The sequence below is a fragment of the Rhincodon typus genome, chromosome 2 (genome assembly GCF_021869965.1).
Source record: "Rhincodon typus isolate 14 chromosome 2, sRhiTyp1.1, whole genome shotgun sequence".
Taxonomy (NCBI): domain Eukaryota; kingdom Metazoa; phylum Chordata; class Chondrichthyes; order Orectolobiformes; family Rhincodontidae; genus Rhincodon; species Rhincodon typus.
In genome coordinates this window covers 135,072,077-135,094,478 of record NC_063333.1, presented here as the reverse complement: position 1 = coordinate 135,094,478, position 22,402 = coordinate 135,072,077, and the positions used below count along the sequence as shown (strand labels likewise).

Below are 22,402 nucleotides of genomic sequence, written 5' to 3'. Positions count from 1 at the left end.
CACATGAAGATGGATAAATCCCTTGGATCAAATCAGGTGTTTCCAAGAACTTTGTGGGAAGCTAGGGAAGAGATTGCTGGGTCCCTTTCTGAGACATTTGCATCATCGACAGCCATGGGTCAGGTGCCAGAAGACAGGAGGTTGGCCAATGTGGTGCTGTTATTTAAGAAAGGTTGTAAGAAAAAGACAGGGAACTAGAGACTGGTGAGCCTACATCAGTGAAGGGTAAGTTGTTGGAGGGGTTCTGAGAGACAGGATTTACACGCATTTGGAAAGGCAAGGACCAATTAGGGATAGTCAACATGGCTTTGTCTGTAGGAAATAGTGTCTCATTAACTTGATTGAGTTTTTTGAGGATTGAAGGCAGAGTGGTAGACGTTGCCTTTGTGGACATTAGTAAGGCATTCGACAAGACTCCGTATGGTAGACTGGTTAGTAAGGTTAGACTGCATGGGATCCAGGAGCTAGCCAATTTGATACAAAATTGACTTGAAGGTAGGATACAGAGGGTGGTGAGAAAGGGTTGTTTTTCAGACTGGAGGCCTGTGACTAGCGGTGTGCTGTGACCACTGCTTTTCGTCATTTATATAACTGATTTGGATTTGAAAACAGGATGTATGGTTAGTAAGTTTGCAGATGACACCAAAATAGGTGGTGTAGTGGACAATGAAGAAGGTTATCTCAGCCTACAACGGGACTTTGATCAGATCGGCCAATAGGCCAAGGAATGGCGGATGGCGTTTTAAGTTAGATAAATGTGAAATATTGCATTTGGAAAAGGCAAACTGAGGCATGACTTACACAGTTAATGGTAAGGTCCTGGTCAGTGTTGCCAAAAGAAGAGCTCTAGGGGTGAAGGTGCATAGTTCCTTGAAAGTGTAGTCGCAGATAGACCGGTTGATGAAGGCATTTGGCACACTTGCCTTCATTGGTCAGAGCACTGAGTATAGGAATTGGGATATCATGTTGCAGCTATGCGGGACATTGGTGTGCGTACAATTCTGGACACCCTTCTATAGGAAAGATATTGTTAAACTTGAGAGGATACAGAAAAGATTTACAAGATATTGCCAGGAGTGGAAGTTTTGAGTTATAGGGAGAGGCTGAATAAGCTAGGGCATTTTTCCCTGGAGCATCGGAGGCTGAGGGGTGACATTGTGAAGGTTTATAAAATCATGAGAGGCTTGAATAGGGTGAATAGGCAAGGTCTTTTTCCTAGGGTGGAGGAGTCTAAAACTAGAGGACATAGGTTTAAGGTGAGAGGGGGAACGTTTTCATGCAGAGGTTAGTGCATGTATGGAATGTGCTGCCACAGGAAGTGGTGGAGGTAGGTACAATTACAACATTTAAAAAGCATCTGGATGGGTATATGAATAGGAAGGATTTGGTGGGATGTGGGCCAACTGCTGACAAATGGGACTAAGTCAGATTGGGATGTCTGGTCAGCGTGAATGAGTTGGACCAAAGGTGCTGTTTCCATGCTGTATGACTCTATGACTGCCTGGTCAGCGTGGGCGGTGAACTAATTACCCCATCATCCGTGCTAATTGGGTGTGAAATATTACTGCCATCGAGATCTTCTTGCCATTAGGCAGGTCCTCTCCTGAGGCCAAAAGTCTCGGCAAGTGATGGCAACCCAGGGGGAGTTACTGACACTTCGTTATAACCTAATTAGAAGGAGTGCGCTGATAATCAAGCCCTACTATTACATGTGCTGTCACAAATCTGTAAATACCTGATTTAAAGCACAAAAATGATCAATTTTCCTGATTGACTGATATTCACAACAAAAGCAATTCACACCAGGTTTTGACTTTCCAGTTGATGACAACTCATTTACTGACAACACTCATTCTTTAAAAAATAACAGTAAAGGAAAGATTACTGCAGTACTACTGTGCAACTTAAACTATATCCCTTTAAGACCCCAAATACACACACTCATTCACAGGGAAAATGAGTTTCTGAAGATCAAAAGGCCAATCCACGGTGTGGAGAGCTAATTCGTTCAGTTCTCTTCATTTTGCAATGATGAAATGTTTATTGTCTACCAGGTTATAGTTGTTCTTCAATTTGGTAGTTTATAAACTCAACTGAGGTTTTTTTTGTACTAAATTCATTCTGTTAAGTCTGAGAGATTTGTCTTCCCACTCTCACAGAGAAAAGGAGGAGAGAGATGTTATTTGTTTGCCATCTCTGGATGTTTCTGGCTTCACTGCTCTCGCAGGTCTGTAGCAAGCTGTGGTTCAACTAATTTGAAGGCTGACATCAGGCAGTCTTTCTTAACTGTGAAACTTCTGGTGTCACTCCATTTCATTAATTTAACAATTTCACTGCTCCAAAAGTAAGGTATTTTTGTAGAGTTAAAAATGTACCACACAATCCCATTTGAAATGTCCTGCTTTTTTAAGCTTTATAGCAGTGTCTGATTTTTATTCCAGTTTATAGTCCAAAAATAAAAATGTGGCCCCTCACAGATAAGAGATAGCAAGAAGTGCAGATGCTGGAGTCGGAGAAAACACAGTGTGGAGCTGGTGGAACACAGCAGGTCAGGCCGCATCAGAGGAGCAGGAAAGTCGATGTTTTGGGTCTGAAGAATGGTCCCGACCTGAAACGTTGACTTTCCTATTTCTCTAATGCTGCAGACCTGCTATGTTCCTCCAGCTCCACACTATTGTCTGTGGTCCCTCGCAACTTGTTCTTAATCCAAGTGATAAGTGGCCACAACTGCACACGCATGAACATGTTCCTTCTCCCTTCACAACGATGACCTGAGATTTATTGTGACTCTGTGAAAACAGCTACAAGTTTTGTAAGAAGAGTACCTTCATCTTGCGGCAGCCCCACTGACTCCTACGGGCATCAGTGGCACCCACCTCTTCTACTGGGACTGTTGTCCATCCACAGTTTTGGCCCCAGTTCAGACATTCCGCCTTGCGAACCCACCTATCAGTCTTAATTGGATGATAAGCAGATGTGGCCTCCCAAATGGCCACCTCCCATAATATTGCAGCACTGTATATTCAACTGACGTTTTTGCAGTCAGAATATTGAAGTCCAGACCTACTTTTTGATCCAATAGCAGCAAGATTTTAGAGGCGACAAAATTCAGTCTGATAATGCCAGTTGGAGTAAAATGTCTGGCTCTTCCCTTAGTGCGCCCCAGGATACGCACAAAGAATTTTCTATATTTTGATGTGGATACTTCTTGTTCTTTGATAAAGGCATATTTCACTGGAACTTACATGCTCTCCTATTGCAACAAAGGCTAATGCGTAACTTGTCTGCCCAGTTGCTGCTGTACCTGTATGTTACTTCTGATGCTGCAGCTTACAACAAATGATGCCAACAAAGGGCTTTGTAATGAAAAAAAAGGTCAAAGTATAACTAGAAATTGCTGACAAGGGAAATTAGGAGTAGTAGTAAATCTAAGGAAGGTGCATACAAATTAAGCTTTTTTTAAAAAAAAAAAGCTGAGGATCGGGAACAGTTTGGATTCCAGCAAAGGGAGACAAAGGGACTGATTTAAAATGGGGTAAATAGAGGCTGCAGGGAACATACAAACCGATAGCAAAAACTTCTTTGGTGTGTGAAGAGAAAATGATTAGTAAAAACAATTATAGGTCCCCGACAATCAGAAACAGGAGAATTTATAATGGGGAAACAAATAGATGGCAGACCAATTACACACACACTTTAGTTCTGCCTTCATGAAGGAAAACATAAATAACATCCCAAAAATATGGGGATGTACAGGGTCTAACGGGAAGGAGGAATTGAAATAAATTTAGTAGGGAAATGGTGTTGAGGAAACTAATGGGATTAAAGGCAGATAAATCCTCGCAGCCTGATAATCCTCAAATTCTGTAGATTCTGGATTAGTTCCAATAGATTGAAGGGTAACTAATGTAACTCCACTATTTAAGAAGGGATGCAAAGAGAGAACAGTGAATTATAAATCAGTTAGCTTGACATTAGTAGTGGGGGAAAAAAATGCTAGAGTCCATTATAAAATGCGTAATAGCAGAACACTTCGAAGATAGTGACAAGGTAGCCCAGCATTAGAATAGGTTTACAAAGGGGAAGTTGTGCTCAAGAAATCTGCTGGAATTCTTTGAGGATGTGACTAGTAGAGTAAATGTTGTTTACTTGTACTTTCAGAAGGCTTTCGATAAGGTCCCATGTAAAAGGTTAGTATGCAAAATTAAAGTGCATGGGACTGGAGGTTGTGTCCTGAAATGGATAGAGAACTGTTTGCCAGATAGGAAACAAAGAGTAGAACTGATCTGAACAATGGCAGGCAGTGAATAGTGGGGTAATGCAAGGATCAGTGCATGGACCCATCTATTCACAGTATCTGATTTAGAAGAAACTATGTGTCATATCTCCACATTTGCAGATGAGACAAAGTTGAGTGGGAAAGTATGCTGTGAGGAGGTTACAAAGAAGCTTCAGTATGATTTGGGCAAGATATGTAAGTGGCACATGCAGTATGATTTGGATAAATGTAAGTTTGTACATTTTGGATGCAAGAACAGGCAGGCTGAATTATTATCTGCACTGTGATAGATTCGGAGAGGGAGAGGTGCAATGAGACCTGGATGTCTTGTAACCTGTCACTGAAATGCAGGTGGTGAAGGAGCCAAATTGGCCTTCATAGCAAGATGATTCACGTACCGGAAGAGGGATGTTGTGCTGCAACTGTGCAGGGCTTTGGTAAGACTACATCTGAAGTATTGTGTGCAATTTTGTTCTCCTTATCCAAGGAAGGATGTTCTGGCTATTGAGGGAATGCAAAGAAGGTTTACAGACTGATTTCTGGGATAACAAGATTGACATACAGGAAGAGAGTGGATGAGTTAGGACTGTATTCACTGGAGTTTAGAAGAATGAGGGGAACCTCATAGAAACTTATAAAATTCCAACAGGACGAGACAAGGTAGATACAGGAAGGATTTCTCAATGATCAGGGAGTCCAGAAACTAGGGTCCCACTCGAAGGATAAGGGTAGGCATTTTAGGACAGAGGTGAGGAGGAGTTTCTTTAACCAAAGAGAGGTGACCCTGTGGATTCTCTGTCACAGAAAGCGGTTGAGGCCAAGACATTAACTGTTTCAAGAAGGAGATTGATATATTTTTAGGGTGAAAGTAATCAAAGGATATGTAGAGAAAGCGGGAAAGGGTAAAGAATTAGATGATTGGCTGGAGCGGGCTGAATGGCCGCCTCCTGTTCCTGTTTTCTATGTTTGGCAACTAGAAGTGAAGCTTGTAGATATGCAATAAATACAGATGTATTGTTCCTAATAAAATCTGTAGAAATAACTACAGAATGAATCTTCAGAGACTTGTTTTTCTGGCTGTAGAGCTGACCAATAAATTAGGACTGATAAAGCCAACATTTCATCAGTTACCCAGTAAAGGCTTGCCCTTCTGCAATTGAGTAGGTTGTTTCTGTCCGTAATAAAACTTTCTATTCTTCACTAACTTTACGTTCTTGTGGATATCCGTTTATCTTAATCACCTAATAAGAAAAAGGCTGTTCCAGATTTCCTGTTTTGTGGTAACAGTGTGAAAACTCCTGAAGCTTATCATCGTCGGCCTCCTACAAGCTGAAGTGCTTGACTGCCAGACTTCACATTAAAAAGACCTCTAGATTAACCAATGAGGAAATGTTCCAACCCACATCTGTAACATCTCTGTGGGAGTTTTTTTAAAAAATGTATGCGTTTATGTTATGCCTCATGACAGTTCTGAGTTCTCCAAGTGCTTCACACAACTTACTTATTAAGTACAGTCACAATTTGATTTCTGGGCAAAGAACTTTTTTAAAAAAAAAAAAAAAAAAAAAGCAATAAAGGAAAAGACTTGAAAGTCAGATGTGGATATTTCCAGTCCTTTGCAACCAATGCTGTAGAATGTTGAGTTTTAATGTATAGTTTTTGAGAGGTATGGCACCTCTGAGAATGCAGCACTTCCTAATGTTGCCATGAAGTGTTAATTCAGATAATGTGTTTTCACATAGGGGTGAGATGCAAACTGATAGTATTCTGAATTACAAACATGATTATGACAAGCAATCTGAAACTGAGACTTTTATATTACAATACGACTATCTTAAAAACAAATTTTGCTGAAAAACAGATCACTTACTGAGTGCTGTGACATTCAAATAAAATCCGTGCTTTCAGATCAGATAAATAGCTTTTAAGCTAGGATTTATTGAGAAAGAAATAGCTTTTGGACGTGGAGACTATTGCTATCCTAATGCTACATCTTAAGTACAGAATCACAAGATTGTTACAGTGCAGAATGAAGCCATTCAGCCCATCATGCCTGCACTGATTCTATTACCTAGTGCCCAGCACCTGCTTTTTTTCTCCCCCCATATCCCTGCACACCATTTCTATCCAAATAATCATCCAACGCCATCTTAATTGTGTCAATTGAAACTGCCTCCACTACATTTCCAGTCAGTGTATTCTATACCCTAACTACTTGCTGTGTGTAAAAGTTTTTTTCCCTCACATCACCTTTGCTTCATTTGCACTTACTTTAAATATCTGAGCCCTCTTGTTCTTTTTGTCTTCTGTGACCGGATACAGCTTCTCCCTATCTACTTTGTATCCAGCTCACTTATGATCTTGAAAGCCATTATCAAATCTCCTCTCGGCCTTCTCCTTTCCAAGGATCTATCCTCACAACAAAAATTTGTGATTCCTGGAACCTTGTAAATCACTTCTGCCATCTCTCCAATGCATTTGCATCTTTCCTATAATGTAACACCCACACTGTACACCATAGTCCAGCTGTCGTCCAACAAGTATCTTGTGCAAGTTCAACATCACCTTGTTTTTGAATTCTGTGCCCCATTAAAAAAGCCAAGAACACTGTATACTTTATTGACTTCTGTCTCTACCTTGTTCTGCCACCTTCAATGATCTGTGCATATTTGACCATTCTTCTCCTTTCATAGCTGTGCAGAAACATCAGCGTGAATTAATTGTTTAGTGAGTGACTGCTATAAGGGACAATAATTCAACTCCAGTAATTTTGAAAAACATTAGCACTGGGAATCTAAATAATTTGTCAGCACAGGAGAGGGAGCTGATTTGTGGTCAATTTGAGTAATTCCTTCTTATACTAACTTCTAGTTCATGGTAAATGATACAAAAGTAAGTGAAGTTTAAAGTAAGACAGGGAGGCTTGGCCAGGCGAAATGTGCAGCCGGTGGCATGTGGGGAGTTGTGAACACTTCACGTGACCGAGATGAGGCTGCACAGGACGGAAGGATACATGGGATTGCAGCAGTGATAAGGAATTGATTATGGATGTCACAGAACAGCTGGAAGATGTTTTTAATAAAAACGGAAAGAACTGTAGATGCTTTAAATCAGACACAAAAACAGAAATTGCAGGAAAAGCTCATCAGGTCTGGCAGCATCTGTGGAGAGAAATCAGAGTTAACGTTTTGGGTCAAGTGATCCTTCCTCAGAACTGTTAGGGTCACTAGACCCAAAATATTAAGTCTGATTTCTCTCCACAGATGCTGCCAGACCTGCTGGGCTTTTCCAGCGATTTCTATTTTTGTTGTGGGAGATATTCTTGTTGGGAAGTGTGAACAACCAAAGGTCATTGTTCATGTTGGAACGAACAACATAGGAGAGCAAATTTGTTGCTCCAATCAAAATTTGGAGAGCTAGGTAGCAAGTTAACAAAAGGATCGCAAAAGTTATGATCTCTGATTACACCCAGTTGAGTGCAGAAGGGAGGTTTAAAAGTGATTAAGACCAGCAAAAAGAAATTATATAAAAAAAGTCATCAGCTAACAGGAAACCCCAAAGATTTTTATAAGCACATCGATAGTAAAAGGTGGGAAAAGGAGGACCAAAAATGGAACTTGCACCTTACAGTAAAGGGGCATAACTGAAATATTAAATGAATACTTTACATCCTATGAAGGAGGCAGATATACCCAGGCCATGGTGGCAGAGGGGAAAGCTCTGTCAGTAGAAGAGTTCAAAATTGATTAAAAGTGCTGAGGAGATTGTTGGTGCTTAAAGTTGATAAGGCACAAGAACTGAATGAAACTAAACCAAGAACATGAAAGGAAATGAGAGTGGAAATTGTAGGAGCTGTAATCTTTCAGTCTTCCTTTGACTCGGGAGAAGTGCCAGAAGTCTGGAGAATGGCAAACATCATTCCCTTTTTTCAAAAAAAAAATTGTCCGAAGGAAAAACCTAGCAGTTACAAATGAGACGGTTTCATTTTGGTGGTGGGGAACCTCTAGAAACGCGTATTCAGGATAGGATTAATAGTTGCATGGAAAAATATGCATTAGTTCAGAAGAGCAACCTTTGATTTATTAAGGGATATTTGTGCCTAATTTGCTGGAGTTTCTTTGAAGATTAATAGAAAGGATTAGTGTAGGCTGTCCTGTTGGTATACATGACCTCCAAAGGCTGTTCAACACTGTGCTACATAACAGACGTGAGAGAAGTTATAACTCTTAAAATAAAAGGGATAGTAACAAAATTGGTTGAAGGATAGAAAACAGAGTAATGGTTCATGAATAGTTTTCAGGCTGGAGCAAAGTTTGCAACGGAGTTCCCCAAGGGTCTTTATTGGGACCCTCACATTTTTTTGATATATATGTAAATGATCTTGATCTTGGTGTGTAGGGACAATTTCAGAGTGATACAAAACTTGGATGCATTATAAGGAAAACAGAATAGAATTTCAAAAGTACGTTGTCTGCCACTCCATTTTGTCAGAAGAAGTTCACTGCAGAGAAGTATGAGGTGATGTATTTTGGTGCAAAGAACTTGGAGAGACAGCATAATATAAAGAGTACAATCTAAAAGGTATACAGGAGCAGAGACATCTGGGTGTGTATGTGTGTAATTCATCAAAGGACAGCTGCAGAGAGCAGTTAATAAAGCCTATAGTATTATAGGCTTCATTAGCAGAGGCACAGGATAAAAGAATAGGGAGATGAAGATGAAATGGTATGGACACTAGTTAGACTGCAGATGGAGTATGGTGCACAATTGTGGGTGGCATATTTTAGGAAGGATGTGAGTGCACCGAAGAAAGTGCAGAATATATTTATGAGAATGATTCCAGGGATGAGGAACTTCAGTAAGGGCAATAGATTGTAGAAGTGGGACTGTTTTCCTTAGGGGAGGAGATGGCTAAAAGCAGAGCTGATAGAAGTTTTCAAAATCATGAAGGGTCTGGACAGACTGGGTAGTGTAAAGACAATTTTTGTGTATCTTTGATTGTGGACTGAAATGGGAAAATGGCTATTTTAAAAACAAAGAATTATGAGAGGGATTACTGTACTTTTTAAAAGCAGGTTAGCAGCACTCATCATAAGTGCTGTTTGTTCAAGTATATTCGGCAGTGCTTACTGCAGATGAACTAGAGTCGCTGTGTGTCTGTAAAGGGAGATTCCACTAGCAATAAGTAGCTGATTGATCTGTGGAGTGGTGATCAGTTGTTGATGTCAAAGTCCTCTACCTGCCATTAACCCTGCGAGTAACTTCCAGATAGCTGAACAGTTTGTGGATGTAAATGATAGTGTTGGAAGCATTTGACCTCCAGAAAATGAGGTGCTGTCTTCCTCTATGAAGTAGAAAATATCTGAACCTCGAAGAAAGTCCATATATTTTCGCCTACTGTTTGCTGTTAGATGTATTTTTAACCAATAAGTGAGAGACTTTAGATTTCATGAACCAGTCACTGTGTGTCTCCTGTAAGGAAGTGGAAAATGGCTAGAGACAGGAGACACAGAGAGAAATTGACGATCAGTAAGCCCTGACAAGCAAATGTATCAGCTTAGCAAATCCTGTGGACAGGGACCATTGAACTGCCTTCACGGTGTTTCCTGTACCCGTAACATCAATGACGTCTGTTTGTGGCTAATTGTGTGTGGACAGGGAGAATTTTAAAAGGGATAGAGTTTTAAGTGCTAGAGGTATACGTCAACACTTCAAAATTGTTTAAATATAGCTGAAAACTGTTGTAATATATAGTATTTTTGTTAGGTACCGAATTCTGGTCCTTGATTTCAGTCAACCTAGATCAAAAGGTCAGATAAAATAGAGAACTTTGTAAACTTTGATTAAAAAGCCTAATTTTTGTGACAACTTCAAGAATAGCTGAGCTTGATTTCCAGTACACTACCACAGTGAGGCTTGACAATAGGGAACAAATTGTTCCCACTCCTAACTGGACCAAGAACTGGAGGGCATGTTTTTAAAATGTTTTGTAGAATAAACAAATCTGAAATGATGAGAAAAAAGAATCTCACAGCAAGTAGTTAGTGTCTGGAAAACACTGCTGAGAAACATGGTGGAGGCAGCTTCAGTTGCATCATTCAAAAGTACTTTACAGCGAGAAGACCAGAGACCCACTCAACCTTGGGCAGACACAGTAGGCCGAATGGCCTCTTTCTGACTATACCAGTTATGGTATTCTGTGAAGAAGGTTGAAGGAAAAAAAGAATGAGCCCATCGTGTTTAATCTGTCTTCTTTAATCAAAATGTAATAGATGAATTTTGATTTGTGAGAGCTGTATCAAGCAGCCTACTCAGAAATTGGTAATTCTTAAAATTCAGAGTTATATTTTTAAAAGCACAGAGTTAATGAGGAAATGGAGACTACCTCAAACAGCAGCTGATGAAAAATTGGCAATAGTCAATCAAGGTGGTAGTCCCATTTGAGTATCATCGCAACATGTTATGAAGGACTCAAAGTTCCAATGCTGATGTGTTAGGAAAACACAGGATAAAATAATAAAACATTCATATTAGCCAAGATTATGTAAAGATTTGGTGAAATTTTACCATAAATACATGGCCGGTAGAGGGAAAACTTCAACCATCAGTTAAATCTGTCTTTAATTCTGATACCAGCCTTAGAAGAACCGTTTCGAAGGGTCTTAATAGATTGTGCAGAATCTCTACTAAAACCAGGAGTGAGCATCAGAAAGTGTATCGGGTTTTTACGGTAAAGCGATACTGTGACCAGAAGGATAGTCAGGAGAGAAGTTTACAGTGTTTACAGTGTTGGAAGAAATAGTGAGTGAAGTAAAAATATCAGAATGATTTGAAAAAGAATCAAAAATCAAAAGTTTAGATGTTGACCCATCAGTATTCAAATTGCATAGTACAGAGGTACTTGGAAAGTTAAATGGAACAGGGTGCTATTTCCCACAAAACTATCAAAGTGACTTCTAAAAGCTATTACAAATTCAAATTGGTTTGTGTAAATAGGCCAGGGAAAATGTTTTTGGTTCCACGTGATGTTAATGTAGGGGATGTATTACCCATAAAACACCATACACTCATTCTCACCAAGAGAGCCTAATGCAAGTGAAGGAAGCAGTCAAGTTCATGATGGATATCAGTGTTGTTGAACCAAGTCTTAGAAGCTGGTGCTTATATTTTGTGATGGTACTGAAACCAGATGGATCATTAAGATTGTGTATTTTCACAGAATTAACATGGCAACAAGGGCGGCTTCACATTCAGTTCCAAGATCAGATTGAACAAATACTGTTCATTCCCAAAAATTAGCTTGTTGAAAGCCGGGGTGGGGGGGGCGCGGGGAACACAGGTTCCTTTGATTTAATACAGCCAAGGAAATTTTGACTTTTATAACATCAGATAAAGTTTATCAATGTAAAGTCTTGCTGTTTGGAATGAAAAATGCACCAGCAACATTTCAACAATTAACCAGCAAGGTTATTGAAGGATTAAGCAGCTGTGTTGTATACATTGATTACCTGGTTGAGTTCATCCAAACCTGAGGAAGGGTCACCGGACCCGAAATGTTAACTCTGTTTTTTCCTTCACTGATGCTGCCAGACCTGCAGAGCTTTTCCAGCAATTTCTGTTTTGTTTCTTGAAGGAACAGTTACAACTTTTGAATTAATTATTTGGATGATTACAAAGAGCCATTTTGATGATAATCTTGGTTAATTGAATTTTCTGATGCAAAATCACTTATTTGGGTCTTACTGGGACAAAGCCAAGTAGCACCTAGAGAAGCTAATGTAAGGACTACCTTTGATTTCCCCATGCCTGTAACAGAAACAAGAAATGTTCTCATTTATCTTTGAGTGAATTGGAAGTGTTTTCTAAAAGTCAGCACTGTAGTGATTCCGTTGTCAGGTTTATTAAAGAAAAGCAAAGAAATTGAATGAACTCAAGAATGTCTCAGTGCCTTGAAAGCTGTACTTACTACCACACTGCTTTCAGCAGCACCAAATTGGGTAAAGCTGTTGAAACTGGCTGTTTATATTCAATATTAGTGCACTCTCATTACAGGCGGAGAAGATAGGAATTGAATGGCTAGTCACTTATTTTTCTCACAAAATAATACATGCCAACAGAAATATTCAATTGGTAAATAAGACTTTGAACTTAATATTAGCTTTACAACATTTTGAAGTCTTTATATCTAGTAACCCTGTTCATACAGATCATAATCATCTCTCTTCTGGAAGAATTCTTCACAAGAACTTGGGGCTGTTTCATCAGAGTTTAATGCTGCAACAATTCAATTTAAAAACAATTTACATCACAGGAAAATATTATGACAGGTGCTTTATGAAGAGCAAATATGAAAGAAAACAAATGTGATTAAAGCAGAGTTATGCAGAAAGTGTTTTTTGTCGAAAGTCCTTGAGTATTTAATGTGAATGCTGTTGCTGTTAAAATTAAATCTGTGTAAGATAAATAAGTATAATGATGAGAAAATTATGATAGGAAAATGAAAATGCCTCTTTGAAATTCCATTTTTTGAATGTGTAATGACTGATATGATTATTCTCAATTCCACTCTCCTGTCTTATCCCTATAAACCTTTGGTTCCCTTACTGATTAAAAATCTGCCTGTCTCAGCCTTGAATATACTGAATGACCCAATATTGACAGCCCTCTGCAGTCGAGAATTCCACTAGTTGACTACCTTTTGACTGAAAAGAGTTCCACCTCTTCACTGACACCTTGCTCTGAGATTATGCCCTCTGATGTTAGACTTTTCCACAGTGAGAAACAACCTCCTTATATCTACCCTGTCAAGTCTCCTAAGAATCTTATGTTTCAATAAAATCTCCTCTGATTCTTCTAAATTCCATTGAATACACGTCGAGCCTATTCAAAAGGTTCTCGTAAGACAGTCCTTCCATTACGAGAATGAACCTAGTTTCTTTGGGCTGCCTCTAATGCCAGTCTGTCTTTCCTTGGATAAAAGGGCAAAAATTCTTCACAGTATTCCAAGTGAGGTGTGACTAGTATCTTGTATAGTTTTAGGAAGGCCTCCCTATTCTTATAAAGACAAAATACTGGAGATCTCTCCACAGATGCTGCCAGAACTGCTGAGTTTCTGCAGTAATTTCCATTTTGATTTCAGATTTTAAGATACATAATTCTTTGTGTTACTTTAGGCATATTCGTACAATCTGAGGAAGTGGGGGAGGACTGACTACAGATTTTAAAAAAAACAAATCTTCCTTGCCCTATGTTGTATTAATATGCTTGCCCTTCATTCTTTTGAACTTTGAAACTGGGAATGCATTCAAATCATCACCTGCCTGTACAGGCCACAGACATGGCCGTACTGCTGATGTATGTTATTTTCCAATTATTTGCCAGAAAAAAATAAGTTTGAGTTTATTTCTAATTTTCCAAGCTATCCATTGGAAGCCCTTCTGAAGTCATGCAATATCATGTTTGCAGGTTAGCATTGATGCAGTAAAGAACTTGGACCAGCATCTATTTGAAACATATATTGAACTAAAAGCAGATCCAATTGTGGGCTCTCTAGAACCTGGGATTTATGCTGGATATTTTGATTGGAAGGATTGTCTTGCACCAACAGGTATGTTGTATTCTTCTTTGATACTGCCACTGTAAAACTGACATATTTGATATTTCGTAAAATGTTAACATTTTACTGCCTGTTAATAAAGTAGTGCTGAAAAAATGCTGCACAACATATTATTTAAAAACATGTTACACTTTCCCGTGATTTCTGTGCTTTTAATGATACCCACTAAGGAATTTAGCCTTAAAGTTATGACAGCATAGATCATATCACCAGATAAGCATTTAATGGTTTATGTAAAATGTCCTGGTTCATCATTACAGACGTCATCTCAATTTAAACTAGATATCTCTTTAAGAATGGTGAACTGATAAATATAAAAATCTGTCAAGTATTCATTTACTAATAACTGCAGCAGTATTCTCCAGGTTGTAAGTTCATTTCACACGTTATGATTACTTTTGTGAAATCTAATTTAAGATGCACCTCGTAAATAAACATTACCGAGGGCAAACATAGCAATTTGGTTCTTCCAGTTGACATTGACCTGTTTTTTAGGATTAACCACGCAGGGCAGGCTCCACAACAGCACATGAAGTATCTCCACTTCACAGTCAAAGGGTTTAAATGATAAAATTGTTCCCATTTCTTGCCCACAAATTCCATTTCCTGAATCTTCATTTCCTCTTGTCAGCATCTTACTTTAGGCAGCCTTTGAACAAGCAATGAAAAAAATGCTGATCGCACAATTTATTTTTCAGAGTTATAGCTATGAGATAGGTCCCTCTCTTTTGCAAACACTTCATGGAAAACCTAATTCAAGATTGCAACTCTTGCATCAATTAAGAAATGACCCCAAGAACTGTTGTGTACAAAACATGCAGTTGAGTGATTAGAGAGTCCAAGCACCAGCCCACAGAATATCACCAGATAAATTTATTGCCTAATACTTTGAATTTTAATATAAATTCTACCAACAACTCTTGTGGTGCAGTAGTAGGGCCACAAGATCCAGCTTCAAGGCCCACCTGTTCAGGGAGTGTATTATAATGTGTCCAAACTGGTTGATTAAATATATGAATAAATTCTATGTACCAAACTGTGGAAGTCAATTCTATTTTGGCCTGTTCTGGTTTAGGCATGTGGAAAAACACAGAATTATTACCAAATCTCTCTTCAAGGATCTCTTAACTGTCAAAGGATGTCACAGAGCATTTTGTCAGAGGGATTTTTCTGGCCTTCGGTTTCAGTTAAATCTTTCTAGTGTTAGTTTTGTGGCCCTATTGATAGCACTCCCTTTAAGTCGAAAGATTCCAGGTTCAAGTCACACTCTAGAAATTAGCACTTCATTGCTGGATATTCAGTCAATCAGATGAGATGTTAAACTGAGGCTCCATTTATTAAGCTGCGCAGAGAATCCCATGGCACTGCTTTAGAGAAGAACAGGGGAGTTGTCCTTGGAGTTCCACCCGATATCCATTCTTCACTCAACATCAGGAAAAAGGTTATCTGATTGTTGGTCATTGCTATCTGTGGGAGCTTGCTGCACATTTCCTGGGTTGCAACAGGGACTGCAATCAGAAGTACTTTGCTGGCTGTAAAGAACTTTGAGACATTGTGTTTATGAATGGTGTTATATAAATGCAAGTTTGTTTTTCCTCCTATTCACTGTCTCTGTGACACTGTCTATTTTGTGAAGGTGTGACTAGTCTAACAGGAAAATGGACATTAAAAAATAGGGAATTTGATGAATTTGCACCTGCTCTTGGCATGTAGTTTTGTACACGAAAAGCATATTGAGAATTTTTCAATGTGCTCCATGATTTTCCAAACGGTCATGTCAGTCGACAGCAATACTCAAATTCCTGAAGTATGTCCCATGATTGTGAGTTTGAAAAGGCACCTTTCAGTTTTCTGAAAGTTTCGCTACAGTTGACTGGATTCAATATGGTGATTTTCTTCTGAAGTCATCTCTCATTGTAGTTTAGGAAACCCTTTGTCAAAAATTCTTTTTCTTTTAAGCCTTTAAAAACTGCACAGATTTAATTAATCAAAATTGTGTAAGAGGAGAAACTAAAACCAAAGTTTTTTTTAAATCTATACGTAAACTGAATATTCACCCCATCTCAATTGTTGAGAAGGGGGGGACGTTTAAATCAAAGATATTTACAGTGTAGTGTATGTTAAATGATTGGTATCAATTTCAGTTATTTTGTTAGCAAGTAAAATGAATGTGACATGCTGCCTTATCAGATATATTAAACGAATCTTTTGTTAAATGAACCTTTGCTTCCTAGAACTCGTGCATTTCATTTCTGTTTGGTGATGGTATTTTTTTTTCAACGCTATCACTGTTTCAAATGTTTCTATGAATAGGATTCCACATAACTTAGGTACGTCTATTCTGAAAGAGGAAATTACTGGAATGGTGAATCAATTAGCAATGTGTGGGAGTCTATTTACAGTAATATGGTGACCATAACCAGTTATAAACAGATACTTGTGCCCATACTGGTTTTTAAGTGTCCTCTAGTGGCAGTAAGTGAAAACACATTTTCAGTAAATGAAGCTGTCTGACATTTACAATTCTGCAGGACCATGGTTGAATAATAACGTGGGGAAATTCATAACATCTTGCTGTTTGTAGTGATTTTCAGTTTGTGATTTTTTTTTTCCTGTCGTTTCCACAGTTTTGTATGTTAGGTTAATGAGATTCCTTAAAAATATTATGTTTATTTAACATGCTGTTCAGTCTTATAGGGCTTCAGGCAATGAATATCTTTCCTTATGTTCTTGTATAAACTTCATAGATCCCCTGATTAAAGGGTAAGTACCTGACTAATGGAAATATTCTTCTGTGTGTCAGATATTGCACTAGAGCAATGTCCTTTCATAAAAACATAGAAAATGTATGGTACTGAGGACGTCATACAGCCCATTGTATTGCCAGCTGAGAGAAATATCTTGTCTAAACCCACTTTCCAGCTCGTGGTTCCTAGCCCAGTTACAATACTTCACATACATGTTTAAATACAGGTTTGAAATGCAATGAGGATTTCTTGATTTACCATTCATTTGAGCTGATAGCACTGCAGCTTTACAACTCTCTGGATGGGGAAAAAAATTGCACTTCCCTCGAATTTTGCTGGCAATCTCTTTGGATCTGTACCCCTTTGCCTGTAATTTGTCTGTTAGAGAAATAGGCTTCTTGTATTCACTTTGTCTAGGCCTTTTAATTCTATGTTCTATTAAATTTTCTCAAAAACTTCTCTTATCTTTAAGGATTTGTGAATAAACACTCCTGTACCTCTGGTTCTCAAACCCCTGCTGTAGAGGTTGTAATAACATCTCTGAGTAGGTTGCCCAGGAAATATCTACTTCTGGTTCTTTGCATTTCTCAGTATCCTACCAGTGCGTTACCTCACACTTCTTCAGATTGAATTCCAGTTACCAGTTTCCAGTCCTCTTAACCAGTCCATTTCTATTCCCTGCAGCCTACTATATTCCCAACTGACAACTACTACAATTATTTTTTTGCATAATCTTCAAATTTCTTGATCATTCCTTTTACATTTAAATTTAAATAATTGATATAGCTCATGAAAGGTGACAGACCTGGCGCAGAACCCTTTGGAGGCCCAGCCCATTGTCAGCAGTCTTTGAGTCATTAAAATACCTGTCAATAATTATGCTTTGCTTCCCGCCACTCGGCCTAATTTGGAATAACAATTTCCCTTGCATGCCAGGAACTATTCCTTTTCTGACCAGCCTGCCATGTTGGACCTTGTGAAAAGCCTTACTAACTCCATGTGGATTATGTCAGATGTGATATCCTCATTGACCCTCCTGGTTACCTTCTCAAAAAATTCAATAAAGTTAATCAGGCATGACCTTCCTGTAAAATTATCCATTCTGACTGCCTTTAATTCAACAATGTCTTTCTGACTGATGATTTGCATTGCCCTAAGAATTTTTCTTTTTTTTTCAGATGTTTGCTCACCAATAACTGTCCTCAATCCCTCACATAACTAAACTTCCCCCATTCTTGGTTTTAGTCTGCTGCCTTTACTTGACTGACTCCATGTCCAGAGAACAAGGTTTAAAAATCGTACAATTTCTTAATTATTGCTGAAGATGTTCTACAGTCTTTTATTTTGTACATGTTCAAAGTACAGATATTTACCATTTACCACTTGCTGTGAAAATATATCTGGCTTACTGAGTTCTGTTGTGCTGAAAAGTTACACATTTCAAATGGTATCCAAAGTTTTCATATCCCCAGCCCCCACTGTCTCAATTTTCTCCCTTTAATTGAGCAATGTAGTCAACAAATATATCTTACTATTTGCCATATAAAACAAAGTATGCATGATTGGTAGGTAGAAATTGCTGGGAAATGTGCATTACAGCCCTTGCCCCTCATATTTGTGAAACAGAAGATCATTTTCTGCAGTAAAATAAATGTGCCACAAGTTTCAATTCCTTTGCAAATTGCTTCATAAATTGGCATCAATACATTTGGCATTGCCAATTCAAAGTAATGGCCCTTTCTCACCATGAGGATCCCCATTGTGAAACTGGTAGATACATCATAATATTTAAACTTACTTTCCAAGCCATTTCATAACAATTTTGCTTTAGAGAACACTATTAATGATGTAATTTATGGTCCTGACATGATGCTGAAACTTAGATACCCAGAAAATGACCCATTACACTATGGAGTGGTTGGTTGTTGCTTATTTAACTTTCAAATGCCTTTACAGTTTTCTATCAGGTAACAGTAAATTTCCAGGCTCAAAGCTGTGCTTTAGCTCATTGATTGCAAATGATTCGTTTTCTGTGAATATAATAACGATTTACAGAAAGCAAATCAAAAATTGAAAACCTTTAGGTGCTAATTTACGTAAATATCAGATGTGTAATTTTAAAATGAAATTCCCTTTAAGTTCTTATTAGATGCATCTCTAACCATTATCTCAAGTATGTAAAAATGTGTCAGATTTATATTAAATGTGTTCCCATCATTAGTCATGATTAATGAGCATTTTGTTTTAAATAGATTTTATTAAATCTTTGTCATGCTCTGCTTAATAGCTAAATATCTGCTGTCAAATATAATTGCTAACTAGATGTTTTTGAAAAAACAATTACTGCAGAATAAAACCAGCTTCGGATCTTGGCTCCTAAACTTGATGAAATTAGATTTTTGTATTTGCATTTTTACGAAAAACATCAATTTCCATAATCATCTTGAGACTTTGAGTATTGAGACCTTTAGAATCTTTTACTGAAATGCTTAACTTATCAATAAGCATGAATTTGAAATCGTTCTTTTCTACAGTTCAGACTTACAAAATAGGGGAACACAGCTTTAAAAAGTAGGTTAGTGAAATCAAATATTCTCATGATTTCAATCAAAGTGTGAATTTCACTGCTTATGCACACAATAATTTATACCTGGGGTGAAGAAACCAAGAAGCTTTTGTTATTTACCAATTATTTAGTGCATGAACACCACTATTGGGTTAATTGAAGGAAACATACAATATACAATACAACATTAACTTTAATGCGACATAGTTGAATTCATTGAATTTTACCAAACTGATCTTTAGGTTGTAAGTTTTATTTCATTTGACTTTTTCTTCTGTTGTTACACGAAGTCAATATCATAATGAAGAACGCATCAGAAAGATTATAATTCAAGAAGAGGATTACAAGAATATTTTTCACATTTAGAATAAGATGTGTTTAGTCTGCATAGATGAATAGGAAAAGTACAGGCGTGGAAAGTATTTAGCGAATCACCAATACCTCTGCATAGCCCACTTCCTCAAAGATCAACCAATTCTCCCGTAAATATTTCTATACTAACTGCTGCCTTGAAGAGTCCATTCCACAAAACAAAATCCCTGGCCTGTTTCTGAGGCACTCACTGCTAAACTTTGAATCCATTGCCTCCAGCTTACAAAGGCAAGTTCTTCTGTCTAATGTGGCACGAAAGAAGCCTGTAATACATTTTTGTGTGTTGTGAAAGCAATAATTAGAGCACTTGTAAAGAAAGAAGCAGACTGATTTTTTTTTAAACAGAGCAATCTTTCGTGAAAAGATTGCAATAATTTCAAGTGCTGGAACACCCATCCTACAATCTGCAAGTTATCTATATTTTCTGCCATGGTTCTGAATAGTTGCTGTTCATACATTGTCATTGTAGTATCGTATGAGGTTTACTACACATGACTCTTTCTCATGTCACAATTCTGTACATAACATTACTGGTTCTCATCAGTAAATGACTGCCGAAGGAAAGCACATTATGTAACCTTAGCAGGTTGGTTAAAAAAAAAACGAAGTTAGCAAAGTGCTTAATAATAATTTCAATCTATTGTTTTTCACACTTTACTCACATTTTGAAAGGAAAAGTTTAATTCTCAAATAGTGCGTAATAATGACACAGCTGCAGACAAAATGTACTTACCATATCTGTTTGCACTGTTGATTGTTATAGTCAAGCTGCATATTTTCCGTCTACTTCATATCCCTTTTAAATCAAGACTTTAATAGAAGAATATTTGTCTAAGAGGAAGTGTGCTGATTTCATTAGTCCAAAATAACCTTTAGCAATTTGATGATTTCCACCATATATGTGTAATACTTCATGGAGTTTCACAATTAAATGCAGCTAGATGGAAAACCCATGAGGAAATTTATTTATAATCTGCTTGCCTGCATGATTCTGTGGTAATTTGCTCAATTTCGTTTTACACAATACAAGTGGTTAGGATCCTGAAAAGCGTCATTCTTGTATGAATCTTCCTTAACAATATGATCAATTTTACCACCTAGTTGCAGTCTTGTGGCCCTTTTGTGGCTGATAACCATATTGATACAACATGATATGTTCTCCTGAAAATTCCCTAGCTGTTGGGAAAATTGGGTGGTGGTATATTGTCATTTAAAACTTTCTCTAAAGGGATGAGTAATCATTGATTTAAATGGAGATTCCCCACCACAGGTTCCCCCATACCAGAAGGTTTAGCCTCATTTGCTTAAGTGTTTTTGTTTTAATAACAGAAATTCAAAAATATATAATATTATAAAACATTGCTTAGGCTACAGTTCTGGTTGTCACACTATTGGAAGGATATAATTGCACTGGAGAAGATGCAGAGGATGTTACCTGGGATGAAAAGTCTTATTTTCCAGAAGAGACTGGATTGGCTGGTTTGTTTTCTTTGGGCCAGAGGAGGATGACCGTAATCTGATTGAGGTATACAAAATTATGAGAAGCGTAATCAGAATAGATTGTGAGAATCTTTTCCCCATGCAAATGTGACAAAAACCAGAGGGCACAAGTTTAAGGTGAGGAGTGTAAGTGGTTTAAAGGAGATTTGAGGAAAACTTCCTTCACCCAGAGGTGGAAGAACTAGGAAACGTGCTGGCAGACAAGGTAGAGAAGGCAAGTATTCTCTCAGCATTTAAGAAGCATCTAGAAATGTACTTAAAATGCCAGGGCATAGATGGTATCTTATGGACCAAGCGCAGGTAAATGAGATTAATGTAGTTTGGTGTCTGTTGAAGAGCGTAAAAACGGTGGCAAAGGGCCTGTTTCTATGCTGTATGAATCTATAACTTTATGACAATGAAAAGATCGTAAGAACCCTGAAATATTGGAAATTCACATATGAACGGCATGCCGTATGAGTTTGTCTTTGCCTGTTTGCAGGCCCAGAACTAGTACTGTTAAGACAATGAGACATGATACCATGCTTAACATGAGCACTACCAGTACCAGTTGGGAATCCACAAACAGTTCACAATTTGGTAGCATAGAACTTTAGCCCATCTGCCATGCTGACATCAGGACAAGATCTCCCAATTTGAGTGAAAGTTCTGAGAGCGCGAGTGCTGATGTCTTCTTAACCGGGATAACTTTTCAGCAGTCTGGATCCTGAACAAGATGATGCTGAGCAGGACAGCTTGTAAACAAAATTGTTTTTTTGTGAGCCAAGAGATGCAGTTTGTATTGAAGCTAAACAAACTAATAATCTTGATATGAAAGCAAGTGGTAAAACATTTAAAAATCATCCATTGATTTTTGTATTTTCTTGCTGCAAAGAAAATAGTATTGCAAATTTTCTGAAGAAGGGTCTGATGCTGCCTGGCCTGCAGTGTTCCTCCAGCTCCACACTGTTGTCTCTAACTGCAGCATCTGCAGTTCTTGCTATCTCTGAATGTTGCAAATGTGTATATTTTCTTAACAATTGTTTCTTTTCCGATCTATCAGTCCAGTGTTGGCAAAATTAGATCAGAAGTAATATTTTAAGGATTTCTAGAGGGTATCTCCCTAATTAGAATATTAAATGTCTTTTATAAAGATTTAAGGGTTACAATTAAATTGTATTGCATAAGAATGAGCACTGCATATTTCTGGTTATCTTTTCCTGTGTGCTGCAGTTCTTGCTATCATTTTTGTATCACTGCTGAATTAAGCAAATGAACTGGATTTTGAGGAACGAAGACACTTAGGTTCTGTAAGACTTTTAAATGTTACAATAGGTCCTGTG

General features: G+C 37.9%; 1 protein-coding gene across 1 annotated transcript in view; it reads left to right on the top strand.

The window, feature by feature from the left end:
- exoc2 (exocyst complex component 2) overlaps positions 1 to 22,402 on the top strand; it is a 279,000-nt gene that overhangs the window by 214,079 nt on the left and 42,519 nt on the right. Inside the window, exon 20 of the mRNA XM_048609069.1 lies at positions 13,745 to 13,886. Coding sequence (XP_048465026.1) covers positions 13,745 to 13,886 — 142 coding nt within the window. The remainder of the gene's footprint in view (positions 1 to 13,744; positions 13,887 to 22,402) is intronic.